Below are 21,530 nucleotides of genomic sequence, written 5' to 3'. Positions count from 1 at the left end.
ACAACAGCTAAATCTCCCACCCCAGACGTTTTCACCTCCAAACATGATGTTCTAGGCCAATGGTTCTCAAACCTTTAAATGTCAAGGTCTCCCCTTAACTCTGACAGCATACAAATGGAACCAAATGGACCCGTTAGGGTCCATTTGGTTCCATTTGTATGCTGTCAAGAGTTACAGACTCTGTAAGGGTACATTTAAGCCCTCCAAAAGAAAGCCTGAAAGTCCCTGGTATCCACTTTGAGAAACACTGTTCTTGGCTATTATTCCAATACTCCAAAGCAGTTAATCTCTCTCTTACCATCTGAAGCTTGAGAAGCTGCTCTTTCTCATTAGCTGAAGTAGTGGAACACGGCGCACCTACGCAAGTCCCAATATGTTACAGAATTTGCCTCTCCACTCTCTGCTTGGCTGTGGGTGTGTGTGTGTGTGCCTGTGTGGGTGGGTGTGTGTGTGCTTGCCTGCCTCTGCCTTTCCTTGACTGCCTGCACTTTCAGTTAAGAGCTTGAAGCACGAGTTTGAGCGAGCAAGGCTTCCTGAACGGTCGCCGCCCTCGATGACTAAAGGAGGAAGTGCTGTCATGGGCCAGGCTCCGCCCCCAACCACCACCCACCTGGCACTCTGCCAGTCAGCTAGGTGAGGTGGGGTGAGGCGGAGCGGGTGAGTGGTTTTATCTAAAGCCTGGAGTTGAACTTAAAGGTAGTGATATTATTTGGTTAAAACAAAAAGGTTTGTTTTAAAAGGTTAAAGCACTATATTGTGATAGTAATCATTGCTATAGAGAGTGTTTGTTCAGTCACATGGGGCTCCCTGTCTCTCCAGCTCTTTAACTCATTCAGTGCCATGCTTATTTATGGCAGTTTGGTTCTGAGTGCCACAGCCAAAATTCATTGTAAAAAAAAGTGCTTAGGAGCCGAGATACAGCCTTTTCCAGTAAGAAGTTAAACAAAGAGTGAATGGAGCAGAGTAATTTCAAATCATGATATCTTGGATTCTGAAAAATGTTTTCCCCCCATTTTATTTATTTTATTTTATTTTTTCATGACGTCTTAGACGTCACGTGGCACTCAGGGTGCTCAGGCCATGACGTCTTAGACGTCATGTGGCACTGAATGAGTTAATAAACAGAAAATAAATGTTCAGGTAGGTGACAAACTTTCAGCCAATCAGGAGAGAGTACCCATTTATCAGCTTAATTTTTATAGTGTTCCAGTTCCAATTTTGTCTGATCATTTCTTTGTGTCATCACATCCAATTTCCCTTGTTTAATCTGTATCCTGACTGAGTTCTCTATCCTGATTGGATAACAATCCTGACCTGAAAATGCATTTTTTGATTAAGTAAGAGCTGGAGAGACATGGACTACTGTTACTGAACAAACACTATCAGAATATAGAATATAGAGCTATCAGAATATAGAGCTATTTAACACTTATTTAGCTCATAGCGCGGCACGAAGTGACCCTCTATGAGCTTGTATATCTGCTATTTTTGAATAGCCAAAGAATAAAATATGGCTAAAAATTACAAATTACACAGATGCTTTCCCTGGTCTTCATGGGTTAAAACTACATCTTCATGATTATAGTTTTGTGCTTGGGTGCGAACGGGCCCTTAGCTCAGGCTTGACTGTGTGTGTGTGTGTGTGTGTGTGTGTGTGTGTGTGTGTGTGTGTGTGTGTGTGTGTGTGTGTGTGTGTGTGTGTGTGTGTGTGTGTGTGTGTGTGTGTGTGTGTGTGTGTGTGTGTGTGTGTGTATAAGGGGGGGTTGTGTGGAGGTCTCACCTGAGGAAGTACCAGGCCAGCAGCACGATGAAGAGCAGCAGCAAGGAGAGCACCAGCACGGTGGGCAGGATGTGGGGGTTGGACGACCGGGTGTCTTCTGAGGAAGAAGGACGACAGGCACAAGGCGAGAGGGTCAGGGAGCAGCAAGCAGTCCAACAACGAGAGGGAACAGGAAAAGAGGGCCGGCACGGCCATGGGGCGACCGCAGGGCCAAGGCTGACTGTGAGATTATGTGTTTGTTTGTATGCCTTTATACCTAGTGGTTCTTCAAAAAAGTTTTTTTTTATTTCAAAATGCTCTTTAACTCTCTCAGTGCCACAAAACGAGTTATCCCGAGTTGTTTCTGAATGCCCTCAGTGCCAAGAACGAAAAATCCCGAGTTTAAAAAAAGAATGTTCAGAACCCAAGATATCGTGATCCGAAGATTTGCTGCTCCATTCACTTCTTGTTTAACTTATTACTGAAAAGGCTGTATCTCGGCTCCTGAGCACTTTTTTTTTTACTTAAAAATAAATAAAAATAAATGCTGGCAGTATGAACAAAAGATTTGTGTTAAAAAATGTTTAAAAAAAAGATTTAAAGATTTGCACACATTTTCAAGATTAAAAGAAAATAGCAGATCTACAAGCTCGTAGCTCGTATGAGCTTGTAGATCTGCTACTTTTGAATAGCCAAAGTATAACATAATGGATAAAGGGGTTAAAATGATTGTGACGCTTTATTAACTAATTTGGGTGAGGACCCCCTGGTATGCCCCCAAGGACCCCACTTTGAGAACCAATGCTTTAATATGGCGGAGCAGCACGCGTCAGTGGTAACTTCGATAACTAGCACTATAGCAGTTTTCAAGAAAAAAAAGGGTCAAATCGTGGCTTTTAGAAAATGTTGCGGAATACCAAGGCCACTTGTTTAACTTCTTTTCTTTATGCCGTGAATAGTTCTTCTGTTTTGTTTTATAGTTTTATAGTGTTTTATTTATTGTTGCGATGCCTGTTCTATGTTGTAATGTTTTGTTTTGTCTAAAACCAAGGACCAGATTGTATTGTGTTTTCTTTATCCTTGACATTCTGTGAGAAACATGTAACATGAGTTTTTCTTTTAATAATAACATCTAATAAATCAAATCAAACCCCCCCATAACTCTGAGAGTGTACGAATGGAGTGCTAGCATCATGTCCAGGGGGTGTGGGACCGTTGGTTCCCAAGGCTACTTATTACTTACTATAGGATTATCTAAACCAGGGGTCTTCAACAGGGAGTCCGGGACCCCTAGGGTGTCCTCAGAGTTACTACAGGGAGTCCTCCAAATCTTTGTGTGATAGGATTCTGAGGGGAGTGAGGGGAACATTAGCCAAAAATAGCCGATCTACAAGCTCACAACGCAGCCTTGTGAGCTTGTAGACCTGCTAATTTTGGCAAAGAGGTTTGGTGTAGAGGGAAAAAAGAGCTAACCAAGTAAAGAGCCAACGGTCAAGTTTAGTATTGAGGCTTTAAGTGGTTAAATGTCTGATAATGAGACATTAACATGAATTCATAGAGAAGCTAATGTATAAAAACAAACAAAAAGCATGAATTTGTACATTATTGATGACAATAGTGCTGTCACACAAGTTTATGAAGCTAACTATGAAATCTATGAAAAAGTTTAATCTGCAACACAGTTTTACAATATGTAGTGGGGGTCCCTGCTTCATCTTTCTCTCAGCCATGGGGTCCTTGGCCTGAAAAACGTTGAAGACCCCTGATCTACCCCTGACGCTAACGTGTGGGTATGTGGTACACAGGTACACGGCAAAACCACGAGTGTTCATTCATCTCCGAAAGTGTAAAGATTTGACCCGTAAGGGTCGATTTATTTGTGTATATTATGCTTGTGTTTACACGCACACATGCTCTGTGTGTTAAGTCCAGCATGAACTATGACGTTGAGTTATACGCTAACCCACGGCTGGGTCACAGCAACACCAGGGTTCTCTGATTTAATAACGGTGCTCCTAGCAGTATTTTGTCTGCAGAGATAAGCATCAGGGGCCAACGCTCGTTTCAACCTGGCAATAAGTCTTAGGGAGAAAATGAGAGGGCTCCAGGCTAGGAGCCTCGTCCGCGAGGGCCTCTGGCAGCCAGCGGTTTAGCCTAGTGTTTATATACAGTGGTGTAAAGTAAGTACATTTATTCAAGTACTGTACTTAAGTACAATTTGAGGTCTTTTTTTTTTACTTTACTGGAGTATTTCCAATTTTCAATACTTTTACCACTCCACTACATCTCAGAGGCAAATATTGTACTTTTACTCCACTGCAATTATTTGAAAACTTTAGTTACTAGTTACTTTGCAGATATAAATTATTATATTATAAAACATGAATTAACCACTTTAGCCCTATTTTATACATAGGCTATTTGAAAATAGCCAATCTACAAGCTCACAACGCGTCGCCATGTAGATCGTCTATTTTCAAACATTTCGTACTCTTACTTTTGGTACTTTAAGTCTATTTTGATGCCAATGCTTTTGTACTTTTACTCAAGTAACATTTTGAACACAGTGCCTTTTACTCCTAACAGAGTATTTTTATGTTGTGGTATTGCTACTTTTACTTAGGTAAAATATCTGAGTACTTCTTCCACCACTGTTTATAAGCCACAATAAGCTGTAAATTACCGTCCAGGGTTTTGCAGAGGCTTCATCCTGATCCAGTAATAACAAGTCTGGAGGACGAGGCCATTATCAAGCACAAGCATGCAGCTGACAAACAATAATCATATCTTGGGGAGGCGGGGGGGCGGGAGGGGACACGGACTGTTGACTGCAGCGGGTGCCAATTGGATTGTGCTGTTGTTTGCAGATTGAATGTTTGAATATTTCCAATTTTCAATACTTTTACTTCTACTCCACTACATCTCAGAGGCCAATATTATGCTTTTACTCCACTACAAGTATTTGAGAACTTAATAGTTACTAGTTACTTTGTAGATTTTGACTATTATTACAAAACATACATTACCCACTTCAGCCCTTATATAGACTTCGGCCATTTGAAAATAGCCGATCTACCAGCTCACAACGCGTCGCAATGCGACACGTTGTGAGCTTGTAGATCTGCTATTTTCAAAAGATTTTATACATTTTGAAAACATGAAATGGAAGATTTCTGCATAATGAGTACTTTTACTTTTGGCACTTTAAGTACATTTTGATGCAAATACTTTTGCACTTTTACTGAAGTAAATTCTGAATACCGGACTTGTATTAGTAACAGAGTATTTATGCATTATTTGCAGTATTGATACTTTTAGTTCAGTAAAAAAATGTAGTACTTTTTCCACCACTGACGAGTACTAGCATGTCTGACAGCTGACAAACAATAATCATATCTTGGGAAGGAGGGGGGGGGGGGGGACGTGTTGACAGCAGCGGAGTGCCAATTGGATTGTGCTGTTGTTTGCATGTTGTTCAGTGTGTTGTTGCTCACAGCCTCACATGCTTTCAGCTGAATCACCACTAGTTTCTTACCTCTGGTGTGGTTTCCATTGGCGGAGGAATTCGGTGTTATCGTGGTTGCCACCAAAAACAAAACTGGGACCATTGTGACTGCAGGGGGAGAGAGAGAAAAAAAAACACACACAACGAGAGAGGGATATTAGATTTACCACCCAGACGAACGCTGTTACAATGTGAACATTCAAGCGAAAAAAACATGGAAATTGGATGATTAGCGTACTTGTTTTCAAGCCACACAAAAGGCTTACTGACGGGGATCTGAGGTCGTTGTTTCTCTATTTGCCCACGATTATTGCGCCCCCGGGGAATGTGCTTGTCGCCGCAAAAAAGTTAGTGGGGCAGCGATCACATTTTTACCGCGTGTTGTGATGAGAACTATAGGGGAGATTTTTAACCTTCCAGGCCGGATGGGACACTGACAAATCCACAGTGTTCATTTAAAAATAGAGTTAAAGTATCTGAGAGTTAACTCATAGTGAATACAATCACACACACAGGTGTATAAGTGTGTGTGATTGTGTGTGTGTGTAAGTATGAATGAAGTATTTTAGTGTTTGATTATTACGAACAATGTAAGTAGTCTTGAATGTAATATGGAATATTTGTGAGTGTTCATTCACTATGAACTTTGTAACTGAGGTAACTAACTTAAACCAACATGTATACAGGATAGGCATAAATAAGCTTTGAGCTTCAGCCTATGCCTTTTCGATCAACCAGAAAGAAATGGATTGGATTACAGTGTGTTATGTTTTGTGATACTGTTGATGTGGATCGAAATAAACTAAACTAAACTAAACTAAGTAAAAAAACAATTAAACCCTATTTTATACTTAATTGTTCTTTTTACTCGTGAAAAAGCCAATCACAACAAGCTCACGTAACATGTCGCAATGTGAGGCATTGTGACCTTATAGATCTGCTATTTTGACCTTTTGGCCTAATAGTGTCATGAACCAAAATAGGGTGGAAGTGGCTAAAATGAACAGCAAGTATTGTGCAGTGCAGCATGATGACGTGGTGCTGCTGTGACTTCCAGTGTTTGGCCTGTCATCGTGACAAGGCTGTCCTCTACTCCCCCCCCCCACCCCCACAGGGTGTACACTTCCCATTTCCTGACGAGGGCACAGTGACACACATCCACCACACACACAACGCGTCACACATGACACATGTCCTTCGTTGCTAGTAGCCATTCAGGCTCCACAACCAAGCTGGACCCCCATAATATGAGAACTTTAAGACCCTACAGTCTATGTTACCGACTTGTTTTGACCAGTGGTGTAAAGTAACTATAAGTACATTTACTCAAGTACTGTACTTAAGTTAAATTTTGAGGTCTTTTTTTTTTACTTTACTGGAGTATTTCCAATTTTCAGTACTTTTACTTCTACTCCACTACATCTCAGAGGCAAATTAGCTACTTTTTACTCCACTACAATTATTTGAAAACTTTAGTTACTAGTTACTTTGTAGATTTTGATTATCGTTACAAAACATACATTAACCACTTCAGCCCTATATACATTGGCCATTTGAAAATAGCCGATCTACAAGCTCACAATGCGTCGTGATGCGACGCATTGTGAGCTTGTAGATCAGCTATTTTCAAAAGATTTGTGTACAATTTGAAAACTTGGGAAAATGGGGCATTCTGCATATTGAGTAATTTCTACTTTTGGTACTTTAATAATAATAATAATAGCTTGAATTTATATAGCGCCTTTCATAAACCCAAGGACGCTTTGCATCAAAAACAATGAGTAAGTATTTGATACAAATATTGTACTTTTACGTAAATTTTGAATTCCGGACTTTTAATTGTAACCTATGAATTAACCACGATAGTGAAAATAGCAAATCTACAACGCGTCACATCTATTTTCACAATTTCTCAAAAGTTTCTTCTTCTTTTTTTACATTCATGAAATGTTTGCTTTTTTACTTTTGGATTATTATCTTTTTAATCTTTTGAAATATGAATTCAAAAACAGTAGGAAACATACATAAAAGGGGATATTTACTCGCAAACCCACTGTATAGGAAATACAGGACTACTAGGACATATTATGTAGAACTATGACCTGTTGAGGAAAACTCAACATACTCAAACAAACATATTCAATCAAGCATACATATTCATTCATATATTCACTGTTGATAGTCTGTACATATATTCATTCATATGTTCACTGTTGATTGACATCTAACCAAACCAAATGGACCCTTGTATACTCTCAGAATTATCCTTGACATAAACAAAAGTTCAAGAGCCACTGTAGTAGCCTCATGTCAAACATCATCACACTGTAATGCTCCCCAACGGCCACAAGATGGCAGAATACTCTAACTGTAAAAGCCCGCCTCAACAAGGCTCCATTGAGAAGAAAATCTTCCCCCTCAAAAAAGATCAAATCCAGTCTGAAGGGGGATTCAAAAGAGACCGGAGCTTTTTCATCTTCTAGTTGTGGTGGAAGGGGAGGGGGAAAACAATGAATATTCCCAATGGGATTACAGGCGGATTACAAACAACATTAATATCAATATCAATATCCTCTCACACTATACAGCATTCAAGCATTTCTCTAGTCTAAGTACTGATGAAGCGTATGTCCCTCACTAACCTTATGAAGCCTCAGCTCATTGTTTTCATCTGCTGATAACGGCACGTTTTATCAACAATCCTACGCTTAACCACTTAAACCCTATTTTATAAGTTGGTGGGCATGCGGGAATAGTCGATCTACAAGCTCAAAACGTGTTGCACTGCGCTGCGTTCTGAGATTGTTTTGAGATTGTTCGGCTATCTTCAGTCTTTGTGATAAAGTACATTATCACTATGCTGAGGGTCTTAGTGCTTGAACAGACAGCACCACAAATGCCCAAAAATAGTAGATCTACAAGCTCACAACACATCAGCTATTAAGTATAAATCATACATAACTGTAGCCCCCAACAGCTAAATCTAACCTCTAAATTACACATTTCTTTCAACCATAAAACAACCATTTATCTTATGAGGACCAGGAACATGATCCTCCCAATGTCTATTTCTCACATTCTACTATACTAGAACTTCTACTATATACACTTGGCCACACACACACACACACACACACACACACACACACACACACACACACACACACACACACACACACACACACACACACACACACACACACACACACACACACACACACACACACACATATACGGGGATGTAATCACTATCTGACACTGATCCAACAGTATAGATGGGACAGATCAATGAGATATCACATGGCTCCCTCTCCACTCCCTGGTGACACCAACCCCCCAACACATGTATTGTATACACGCTGGGATGCAAGCAAGTGCGCACACACACACACACACACCAAAATATATCCACATACACAAACATCCGTATGCGCACGTATGCGTGCATTGGGAGGGCAGGCATACAGTTCAGGCATATACGCGCGCACACACACACACACACACACACACACACACACACACACTGCACATGTACACACAACCGCACATACTGTCCATGAATTGACGGGCAAGCGTACACTCATACGCATACACACACACACACGATGCACATTTGTGGGCGGGCACACATGCACACCACACATATTAACATGTGTGTGTGTGCATATACTTGCATGGGTGGGTGGGCAGACTGGGCACACACACACGAGATGCACATGTGTGTGCGCAGACAAAACGTGTGGGCGCAAATGTAGGGACTCCGACACATAGATGCATGTATGCATGTGTGTGCACAAACACGCACACACGCGCACCCACCCACAACCCCACCCCCCCCCACGCACACACACACGCACACGCACACACACACACACACACACACACACACACACACACACACACACACACACACACACACACACACACAACCCCCTCCACCAGCTGCAGCAGCAGATTCATCCTAAGCCCCGTATATTCTCAGCCACCCGCCAAGAGTCTCAGGTGGATGAATGCAATCGTTCTCTCATTTACTACAGCTAGAAAAAAACTCAAAGGAGGGGAAATATGAGAGAGAGATGGGGGGTGGGGGTCTCTCTGCCATCGATTCCACTGTTTGAGCATGCAGAGAGGGGCTTCTCCCATTGATTCTAAGCGGTGGCCAGGCTTGCCTTCGTTTGCTCTTAAATAATATCTCAACACAAACAAGGCCTTGTTGTTGTGTTTAAAAATAAATAAATAAATAAGAGGAATGAGCAATTTGCATTCACAAGTAACATAACACTGAACGCTGCAGCAGCCACACACAGCATCCACTGTGACCCTGTGCTGAAGAATAGCAGACTTAGCACTTATACACTCTCTGCAAGGCTGCAGGTGTGTGTGTGTGTGTGTGTGTGTGTGTGTGTGTGTGTGTGTGTGTGTGTGTGTGTGTGTGTGCGTGTGCGTGTGCGTGCGTGTGTGTGTCAGTGGTGGAAAGTAACTAAGTACATTTACTCAAGTATTTTCTTTTTAGGTACTAGTTACTTGGTAGATTTAGATTATTATTACAAAACATGAATTACCCACTGCAGCCCTATATACATTTCGGCCATTTAAAAATAGCCGATCTGCGACGCATTGTGAGCTTGTAGATCTGCTATTTTCAAAAGATTTTTATACATTTGAAAACATGTGAAATGGGACATTCTGTGTGTGTGTGCGCTCGCGCGCGCGTATATGAGTGCGTGTGTGTGTGTGTGTTTTCAATTGGTCTGCGTGCACAGTAAAATCCTCAGTGTTAAATTAACTTGAGTGTCAAAGATTGTCAAAAAAATAGCAGATCTACAACCATTGGGAGCTTATACAGTAGTGTAGATATAGGCTAGATTTTCACGTGACGCTATAAAATGGCACTTAAGCGGTTAAATTAACACTGAGGTTGTGTGTTGTTATTTTTTTTAACTCTGTGGCCTTGCAGCTGCAGTGATAAGAATCCCCGGGGCCGACGCTTTAGTCAATGAAGACACTGTGTTGAATGGAGGAGGCTGGCATCATGCATGCCGCAGTGCCCTCTGCACTGGCACCGGCACGGGCAATGTCCTGGACACCACAGCAACGCTTCTCAACGTCGGCTCCGGGGACCGCCAGGGGGTCCAAATGGACATTTTGCAGACGCTCTTAACCAGAGCGACTGACTGAGTAGTGATGGGTCGTTCATGACCGATTCGTTCATAAGAACTAGTTCTTTGACGCGAACGTGAACGAACCCGTTCACTTCCTGAAACTGTTACGTTCACGATTTCGTTCATGCCCAACCTCCCCCCGTACACAGGACGGGAGGGCGGGCTGTTCCCGCGACAGACAGACAGCGCTGCGGGTGTGTTGTTTTTCACTAGACAATAGCGCTACTGAACGAATCATTTGAACGAATCATTTGAACAGATCATTGCCGCGAACGTGAACGAAATCGTTTGTTCACTGAAATGAACTACTGACAAGGTAGACACATCAAATGCAGACAGACAGAGTAGTGCCTCAGTAATCTAGGATCAAGAGTATAAACCAAGACTAAACAATTACTATCAAAATAACAATCTGTACACTGAAAAAAAACAAGACTACAGTAAGTAACAAAAAACATGAGAACAAAATGACCAAGGTAAGTCTGCATGGTCGTCATAACTAGGTCAAGTGTTCTACGGGCTAAAGGTGGAGACTGAAGAGGTAGTTCCTTACGGGTCTGTATTATAACTCTCAGTTAAAATAAGCAGTGAAGCTTTGACAATGTAGACTGGGGTCCCAGAGATAAAATATGGTACTGTATCAAATGGGGGTGGGGGGTCCGTGGCCTAATATATATCACATTGGGGGTCCCTTGAAATGAAATAAAAACAGGTTGAGAATCACTGCACCAGAGGAATGTGGAGGGAGCTGCATGCAGAGGACCCCAGGCTGCATGGGACTCACTGCAGTCCAGGCTGAGATGCAGCAGAAGGTCTGGGTCAATAATCTCTCCTGGAGCGATTAATAAAGCCTGACGTGCCAAGACTCCCTCTACCCCTCTCCTCCTCCACGTGGGGGGAGGCCTGTGAGAGAATTCTAATGAGAGGAGAGACGAGAGGAGGAGGAGGAGGAGGAGGAGGAGGAGGAGGCGCAGCACACCCCCAAGCCTACCCTTCTCGCACCTCTCCTCTTCAAGGCCGACTCCCCTTCTCCGTACCTCGCTTGTGTAAATGTCACCGGCTGTGAGCAGAGGGGGGGGAGGCAGCCATGTTTCTTAGTGACTGTGTGTGTGTGTGTGTGTGTGTGTGTGTGTGTGTGTGTGTGTGTGTGTGTGTGTGTGTGTGTGTGTGTGTGTGTGCGTGCGTGTGTGCATGTGTGTGTGCGTGTGTGTGTGTGTGTGTGTGTATGTGTGTGCGTAACACTGCATCTACAGCAGACTTTTCAAAGCGTGCGTATGCGTGGTATTTGCTGCGTGCGTACAGTGCGTTTGGAAAGAACCAATTGATATCAATGATACCGGCTACACCAGGTGCGCGGATACGCGAGCCCCGCAAACGCAGGCTTTATTGTACAGCCATATGCACAGTTGCACACACACGCATATACGCACAGCACATGCACTTTTAGATCCAGTCTATTTTAAAGCCTGCGTATGCGGGACTCGCGGATGTCGCTTCCTCACCTGGTATAGCCGGTATCATTGATATGTGTGTGTGTGTGTGTGTGTGTGTGTGTGTGTGTGAGTCTGTGTCTGTGTCTGTGTCTGTGTGTGTGTGTGTGTGTGTGTGTGTGTCGCGCGTGTACAAAAGTCAGCGTGAGAGCGCCTTGAGGTTATTTGCGATGTGGGAACACACTGACGGTAATGTCAGGGACTTTCCATTGCCCTGTCCTTTGTGTGTGTACCTGCCTTTGTTTGTTTGTTAGTTTGTTTGTTTGTTGTTCCGGGATTGAGTGAGAACGTCCTGGAGCTTCAGCGTCGTCATCATTACAACGTTGTCCTTTCTAAAAAAAAAAGGCCTCTCCAAACTCCACCCTCCCTCCAACCTTCCAGAGACCCTCCTTCATGCAGTCACATCCTCCTCGTCCCCAAGCCCTTCGCCACCCCTCGCCTCCCTGTGGGGAATATCCCTCTCATAACTATAAATACTCTCGCTTTCCATCCCTGCGGATATCCGGTCTTTTCTCTCTCTCTCTCACTCCCTCTCTCCATCACCCCCCTCCATACCCTCTCTCACTCTCCTTGTATTGTCTCTCACTGTCCAAACGTCAACACAAACAAACTAATGAGCCAGATTCATTTACCGCCCCAGATTGACCACTTTCACCACCCTGTGACCTTATTTTTGTTATTCACTAGTCACTATAAGTGGATAAACCATTGGTATTAGTCACTCTTTGCATCGTGGGTCAAACTGTGGGCAAACAGCTTCCAGTGTCTCTTGTGTGTTAATTCTTGTCTTGTCTATTGTCCTTCCCAGTGTTGCCAGATTTTGCGAGAGAAATAAGCAACCAGCGTTGCGATGCGAGGCGTTGTAAGCTTGCAGATGGGCTATTTTCTAAACAAATCTTACATTTGTTGGGACAAATTTGGAATATTTTTGAAACACAAATCTTGTATGGGGAACATTTTCAGATGGGGGTCCGTGGACAAACATATTAATTTGGGGGTCCTTGACATGAAAATGTTTGAGAACCACTGTTTTAAACAACATTTAGGAAACAAGCCCAAATAAGCAACTATACTTTACAAACAAATCCACCCAAAAAACGCAACCCGCAACTACCAATATTTACAAGCAACTTTACAGAAAAACCCAAAGCCCAAAATCGCTTATAATAAGCAGACATGGCCACAACGGTCCTTCCTCCATGCCGCACACACACAGCGGTCACTCAAGCCAGTCAACCTGCCATCAGCTATGATGGAGACGGGTCATGGGAGATGTCATCGACGCGTAGCACAGCTCCGAGGCGGTCCTTATATTCCCTGATGGAAGACATTTGGCACATATAGCCTTGGGGAAGGGTATTGTCCCGGGCCAGTCTGTTAGTCGCCTGGTATGCATGCATGTCCCCCCAGTTACCCAAGCATATAGTGTGTTCTCTGTCTATCCTGGGCTGACAATAAGAGCCACAGTTTTGGCAGACACAAGGATGTCGTTCCCTGCAGAGACTAACTGCGGTAACGAAGGGAAAAGAGAATTATCCCACCAAGACTAATAGCCTGCAAGTAAGCGTGTCATTTACCGCAGTGGTTCTCAAAGTGGGGTCCGGGAACCCCCGGAGGTCACTGAGGGGGTCCCCAGCAAAAACAGATATTACAGCAACAGCCTTCAGTTTAACCACTTTAACCTTGTATACATCGGCTATTTGAAAATAGCAGATCTATAAGCTCACAACGCGTTGCAATGTGGCGCGTTGTGAACTTAGAGCTCTGGCATCTCCTTACATCTCCCCCTCCTAGACTGCCTCTAAAAACCTGGATGTCAAATAACTTTCTCATGCTCAACAACAATAAAACAGAAGCCATCCTATTCGGCCTCCCACACAAAACTGAAATACATATTAATTAAGTCCTTGACATGAAAAGGTTTGAGAAAAACTGATGTATCGTAATCAACCACAAAAACCAACCTGAGGTCACCATGACAAGTTAAAAAAAAACATTTCCAGTGCATAATATTTGAATATATCAGGCATTCTGGTTAAAAACTGTGATCACCATATGGTCCCAAAAAAAGACACATCTGAAAGCATGGAACTCCATTGGAAGAGACAAAGTTACTTTCAACACAACTTTACATAACGGCCACAGTAAAAAAAAAAAGCAATCCAGCATTGTGTGATGATAACAGTTGGTCGCCCGGTTGAACAGGTGCACCCGTACATCTGGTGTGGATGAGTCAGACTCAGAACTCCCTGCTGATCTGATGTCTCTAAATACCTGCTTTCTTCACTAAACACAGCGTGGAATGGCTGGCACGCAGGCACACTGCAACACACTTAAAATAGTTTACATATATATTTATTTATTTTTTCTCCCCCAAGCTAGTCACGACTCCCACGTATACAGTCCCTGACTCCCTGTCACTGCCAATGCCTATGCTGTTGGTTTTTGGCAGTGGTGGAAAAAGCACTCACATTTTTTACTTTACTTTTTTAAAGTATCAATACTGCAGTGTAGAAATACTCTGTTTCAAGTAAAAGTATTGGAATCAAAAATGTACTTAAAGTATCAAAAGTAGAAAGTACTCATTCTGCAGAATGTTAACCTGACTCTGCCAGATGGGGGCGGTATTGAGTAACCACGTTCCTCAAGACAGCATAACAAATGTGTGACGCAAGCTTCTTGGATCTGGCAGCGTCAGGTTAGCAGAATGTCCCATTTCAAAAGTTTTCAAATGTATAAAAATCTTTTGAAAATAGCAGATCTACAAGCTCACAATGCGTCGCATTTTTCCGATACACATGAAGTCATCAGCCGCTTCTTTTCCCCCCCGACAGTGAGGAGTTTCACCGGGAGGAGCAAAACGCAGGCGGAGGAATACTCCCAGTTCTGCTCCCTGCTGAACAGTTGCCCCAACGAACCTGTAGGAGTCGCTAGCGCAGCGTCAGAGATCGAACCCCCCTGCCGGATTTCCTACCCGCGAACGCGGCTAACTGTGCTAATTGGAGCGCCCGGCTAAGCCTGTCGAGAACCTCCGGTCTCCACGTGTGTGTAAATGTATAAGTAAGTAAGCATTACCGAGCCATGTGGCCTCTATAGGACGAGAGCCTATCCCGTCTCTGTGGTGGCTTGATGTAGCTTGATGTACAAGTACACACCGTGGACATGACGCTAGTATGAGGCAGGGACGTACCCCCCAATTCAACCCTTGATGCTGAGTGTCAAGCAGGGAGGCATTGGGTCCCATTTTTATAGTCTTTGGTATGACCCAGCCGAGGGAATCGAACCGAATCTCAGGGCGGACACTCTAACCACAAGGAATTGTATGCATGCCCACAAATACATTATGTATCCACAAACACACACACACGCGCACACACACACACACACACAAACACACACACACACACACACACGTGCAAATGCATACAGAATAATCCTCAGCCTCTCACATTACACAGAGGAAGAGAGAACAGCTCAATATAAAAAAGCCATTTCAAGAGAGCAAGCAATTCTACTGTTCTTTCCTCGGCTCCAAACATCAAACAGCGAGCCGAGTGGATGTGTTCACTCACTGTCACACTCGTGTCTGTCGCAGTTTGAAAAACCCAGCGCTTAGAGACGTTTGCTTCTGTTTGACAGCTTCATTGTTTCAGCGGGATGAGACCGCCGTCCCTGTGGAACCGTCTTATTGTGAAACCTCCCTCTCTCGCTCTCTCTCTTGCTATTTTTTTTTCAGCTGTGTTTTAAAAAAACACACTACAGTGACATGATGACACTCCCCGCTTGTCTCCGCTATTGTCTCGCCTCTGACTCGACAATTAGCCTCTGGAGCCACATCGTTAAGGGGGGAACAAGCTTAGACTTTAAAGGCTAATTTATGCTCCACCACACAAGGGTGTTGCATGTCAGAAATAGCCAACCTACAAGCTTATGGTGATGAAAAAAGATACATGCTACCATTCATTTTCAATGGAAGCCAGCGACATGAAGATACAAAAATACATCCGACGTTTGTAGCTGCAGCTCTAACTACAAAGCTACACATTCAAGTTGAGCTGGGTTCAACATCCAGATACAAAGATACAAAACTACAACTGTAGCTCCGATGTCCGCACGTTTGATGACGTCAACGACCGCGTTGAGCAACACAGATACAAAGCGACACAGCGACAAAGATGCTGTGTATTTTTGTATCTTTGCATCTTTTAATCTGCCCGTGTGAACGCACCACTAACATCTAAGTGTTGGCTTTTGGTGAGGAGAAAAAAACATGACGTCTGCTGGTATTGTGTGTGTTCCCTGCCTTTCTGTTCTGTTGAATGTGGTTTGTCTGTACACCGTGTCTCTCGGTCTCTTCAGATAAATCAGCTGGTTAATTTGGGAAAAGAAAAACAAGTCAAAGCTTGGGTGAATGAGGTGAATAGGTGCAGGCGGTCCTCCAAGCCTATAGCGCTGAGGGACTGTTTACCCTCCAGGCCACAGGCTCATCTGTAAGACTCACAACACTCGTTAAGGGCCATGTTATGTTACTAGGGGTGGGAAGTACGTAAATTAAGTACCTTTACTCAAGTACTGTACTTAAATAGAATCTTGAGGTGCTGTACCTTTACTTTACTTGAGTATACACATTTTTCCAATACTTTATTACTTCCACCCCAAGTGCATCTCAGAGGCAAATACGGTACAGTATGTATAGCCACTGTTTGAAGAGACTCTGCCTCCAGGGTCTCTGTTCCAGGGTCATTGGTTTGCCCAGCATTGGGTCTCTGTGCCTCTGTGCTCTTTCTCTCTCTCTCTCTCTCTCATGCCTATGGGGAGGTACGACGTGTGCAAAGTAAACCTGGGCTGGGTTATAGCTATTTAAAGGACGGTGTGAACTACATTCACAGGCTTGACAAGGGGGAGCGGAGGAGCCGCAGGGCCCATCTGCTGGCATTGGTACAGTAGCTACTGTCGCTGAAACCTTGTATCTCCCATATTTCAACTTTGTAATGTTTTTCTTTCCTGGAAATTGATGTCCTAGTTCGTCACACAAGAGTGTCGCAACAAAAGTAGCGAAAATAGCAGATCTACAAGCTCACAACACGTCGCGAGGCGACGTGTTGTGAGCTTGTAGATCGGCTATTTTCAATATATTTTTTACGTTTTTGTTTTATAATAATAATTAAAAAAGGAACGGTTTTGGACATACAAGGTTTCCAACGCGACAGCAATGGTACAGTCTGCTGCTATAACTTTTCTTTCACATTGCCATTGGCTTCGACGAGGCGGACAATGTCGCTCTCTTTAGCACTGACATAGCACTGGCAATGACATTGAAGTTTGAATATCTGAGTGAATGCGTTTGAGTGACGGAATGAAGCTCTTTGCACGGAGAGACACACTTTGCTTAACCCATTTTGGGCGGGAACCCATATTTGTAACTATACCTTTCAAGATGGGAACCCCTTTTGGGGTTCTTGTTGCTATGTACAGTATTATAGCAACATACATTTTTTGTAATTTTTAAATAAATATTTGAAGTTTTTCAGAAAACTTAGGATTTAGAAGGCGTTTTTTAGAATCGGCCTCAGGTCTAAATGGGTTAAACACCTGCTTTCAACTGTTTTTAACCTATCTATCTACAGTATCTATCTATTTACATTACAGTCATTTAGCAGACGCTTTTATCCAAAGCGACTTACAATAAGTGCATTACATTACATTACATTACAGTCATTTAGCAGACGCTTTTATCCAAAGCGACTTACAATAAGTGTATTCAACATAGGTAGGGAACGAAAACTACTAATCACCAGAAGTCTTTAGTGCATTTTCTGCAAAAACAAGCAACCAAGAGTATACCTAGCGCTAAGGTAAAAGTGCAATATATCAGCTACCTATTTCCTTAAACAGATGAGACAAAATAGCTAAATCAAATGAGCATGAGCTAAAACAAATAAGTGTATCGACTAAACAAGATCCAATAAACAATCCAATAATCCAATAAACAATACAGCAATAGAAAACAAGCGTTCGTACAACTAGTTAACAACAAGTAGGTCAGGCAGAGAGGAAGGGTAGTGTTTCCTAGTGCATTCAACATGGGTAAGTGCATTCAACATAGGTAGGCAATCTATAGTACAATCCTTTTAGCATAACTTTTGACTGTAGTACCTGTACGGTTAACAATCTTGTTAATAAAGTATTGCATCCATCCATCCTAGCGTCCCTGTTTTTTGACATGTCATTATTGCCAGAGTGGGCTCGGTGGGACCATGCTGGCTAAGTGGGAAAACACTACAAGGTGCTACATTCTGTGCTACATGCACACCGCTGTTTCTGCACAATGCGTTCCCATGGCAACCAGGAGAAACCAGCGGCACTGGCTGCCACCGCCGCCACTGGCTCTTGTGGGATGTCGAGCATGCCCGGTCTATTCAAGTCCAGAACACACGCACAGACGCACACACAGACGCACGCACATACACGTTTGTATTACTATATTTGTGAGGACATCAACATATTAGGAAGGCGATTTTATGGATGCCACTTTGACCATTGTTTGCCATTTTTAACCCTAATCCTAAAGCCAAAAATAGCCAATCTACAAGCTCACAATGCATGTGACACGTTGTGAGCTTGTAGATCTGCTATTTTCACCAGTGCAAAACTAGTAAAGTATAACCCCTAACCTGTAAATGCCTAATCCTAATCTGAATACTCCACAAATCAGTTTAGCCATAAAATAATAAGTGAGGATTAGGAACATTGAAGATTACTCAAATTCTACATGTGGGGACATATGTCAGGTCTTCCCGCTGTAGCCTGGAAAACAGACAAATCTGCCACAGCTAAAAAAAAAAATTGCCCTGGGCAGATTGGTCTGGCACTCCTTGGTTTGAATTACATTTGGCTCACTCCAGAGTTATTGGATGATCAATGGACATGTTTTGCTGTGACGTTTGAATCTGTTTGTAACCGCTCTTTGGAACACCGAAGTTCCAGACTAATATCTAACGCAGTGATATTAGTCTGGCCATACCAGGCTATTACCACTGGGCTCAGGAGACTGATGGGCGGGGGGGGCTTCAGTATTGCATTCAAGCAGAAGGCAACGTGACCCATGCCGACCCCGCAGTGTGACTCGGACTCGGACAAAGTGTTTGGCAATAAGGATTAACCCATTAAGACCTGAAGCCGATTCTACATGTCTCCTAAATCCCAACAGTATTCTGAAGAAAACGTATGTTTCTATATCAGTGGTTCTCAAACTTTTTCATGTCAAGGAACCCCAAAATGATATGTATTTGGCCGCGGACACCCATTTCAGAATATGTTGTTCCAGGGACCCCGAGAGGCAAAGATTTGAGTTACAAATGTTATTCAAAGATTTGCACACATTTTCAAGATTTTTCAAAAATGGCAGATCTACAAGCTCATAGCACTCGGTGCCACGCTATGAGCTTGTATATCTGCTATTTTTGAATAGCCAAAGTATAAAAGGTTAAAGTGGTTCAAATTATTGTGATGCTATATTAACACATTTCACTGAGGACCCCCTGGAACCCCCCCAAGGACCCCTGGGGGTCCCCGGACCCCACTTTGAGAACCATGTGCAGTATTGCATTCAAGCAGAAGGCTGCTGCAGAACGTGACCCCTGCCGACCCTGCAGTGTGACTCGGAGCAAAGTGTTTGGCAATAAGGATTAAGAGGTCCGGGCGTGGTTCTGCCCTCGAACCACCCATGCTCTAGATGTGACAAAACCCATCATGAATGACGGGCGATGATGACATCGAGAAATCACTGCTGAGTGTCAGCCTCTAAAGACAGTGGTTCCCAAACCTGCGTGCCGGGGCTCTGAAAATGCACGCGGCCCAGCCATCAGTGGTCAGTCACCCTCGGACCACCCGAGACGTGACAAATCATCCTGGATGACGGGTGATGACATCTAGAAATCTAATCTGTCAACAGAAGCATTTATATTCCCTCCGAGGCCTGCTTGAAACAGAGATACACCACTGTTGATTTGGTTCCAACAAAAAGAAAAAAGCCACTGACCCCCAGAGATAATGAATGCTAAAAAAAAAATCAGATTCTCTCATGGGAGCTTTTATAAAAAAAGCCCCCTGACCAATCATCACAGTGGATAAGCCCCCCCCCCCCCCCCCTCATTGACCAATCATCACAGTGGATAAGCCCCCCCCCCCCCCCCCTCATTGACCAATCATCACGGTGGATAAGCCCCCCCACACACCGCAGGAACTCTCTCCCTCCGCAGTGTCTCACAACTCCCACGTTCCCACTACTAAAGCACCATTGTCACAAATCCCACCTCCGCAACCTCTGTGCCGCTTGCCAACACTATCCCCCCCCCCATCCCCAATCCCTCATTGCTGTCAGGCAGAAACCTTGCATCTCCGATAACTCTGATATCAAGTTTTAACCCATTAAAAGCGGGAAAGCATCTGTGTCATTTTAGATTTTTAGCTACAGTATATAGCAACATACGTTTTTCAGAAAACTTTGAGAACAGTGGTTCTCAAAAATAGCAGATCTACAAGCTCACAGCGCGTCATGAAGAGCTTGTACATATGCTATTTTAGAAAAATGTTAATAAAATCTTGAGACTGTTGGAAACATTTGGAATAATTCTGCACAAATCTTCTCTTCTGGGGGGTCCCTGGTACAAATACATATAATTTTAGGGGTCCTTGGCACGAAAACGTTTGAGAACTAAGTAAAAGCATTTGCAGAATCGGCCTATGGTCTTGGGTCTATGTATTTTTTTTGTAAATTAATGCCCTACTGTGTCACACAACAGTAGCAAAAATAGCCGATCTACAAGTTCACAACGCACCGCGACTTAATGCCAGCTTAATGCCAGTAGATTTTGTTTTGTTTTAGAGCGAAAGTGGTTAGGTCTGTCTGTGGGGTTTCATAAATGTCGAAAACAAAGAAAGTATTAACAAGAGCTTGTGACTTAAATCATATCTACATAGGATCCATTGGAACACACAGGTTCTTTTTTCCCCTCCCATTTCCTGAGAAGTTAACAGTTAGTGGACATACAAGGTTTCCAGCCTGCCAGTGCCCTGCTCCTTGCCTTGGGAGCGTTGTCATTAATCAGGTGGTACTGTACCTGGATTCTTCCCAGGGTGCTCAGACACCGTGGCATTGGTAATGACCTTGGAGACCCAGCAGGCTCTGCTCTGCAGTGTCAGCCCCTCCACTACCTCACCGGGAACAATGTAGCAAAATAATGTAACCGTCTCTCCGCAGAGAGCCATGGTGAGACAGTAGGCATGTACTACTGTGTGTGTGTGTGTGTGTGTGTGTGTGTGTGTGTGTGTGTGTGTGTGTGTGTGGGGGGGGGGGTGTACACTTGTATTTCTATACTTGTGAGCACTCATCCAATGTCACTTCGACTATGCATGCACCTCATGGTACCATAGCACAACAAAGGCCTTAAAAACAAGGCTCCAGACATCCCAAAACAAACGGGTCAGGCTACTGCTTGGCCTCAGATCTACAACTCGTCTAACCCCAGACACCCATGTTCCTGTCAAACTACTTCACAAACGTCAATGACGTCCACAAACACAACACCAGAGGGAGCTCCACTAATCACGTT

General features: G+C 43.5%; 1 protein-coding gene across 6 annotated transcripts in view; it reads right to left on the bottom strand.

Moving 5' to 3' along the window:
* The window catches only part of ptprea (protein tyrosine phosphatase receptor type Ea), a 122,981-nt gene that overhangs the window by 23,966 nt on the left and 77,485 nt on the right, over positions 1-21,530 (bottom strand). For 4 of the 6 annotated variants that reach the window (XM_080456077.1, XM_080456078.1, XM_080456079.1 and 1 more), the window contains exons 4-5: positions 5,295-5,372; positions 1,781-1,877 (exon numbers count right to left, since the gene is read on the bottom strand). In XM_080456077.1, coding sequence (XP_080312203.1) covers positions 1,781-1,877; positions 5,295-5,367 — 170 coding nt within the window. In that variant the 5' untranslated portion in view covers positions 5,368-5,372. Of the gene's footprint in view, positions 1-298; positions 487-1,780; positions 1,878-5,294; positions 5,373-21,530 lie in introns of those variants that run through there. The other 2 variants (XM_080456081.1, XM_080456082.1) reach the window with 1 other exon arrangement.

Source organism: Gymnoscopelus braueri, assembly GCF_963280865.1.
Source record: "Gymnoscopelus braueri genome assembly, chromosome: 17".
Classification (NCBI taxonomy): domain Eukaryota; kingdom Metazoa; phylum Chordata; class Actinopteri; order Myctophiformes; family Myctophidae; genus Gymnoscopelus; species Gymnoscopelus braueri.
This window is presented reverse-complemented; position numbering and strand designations above follow the sequence as displayed.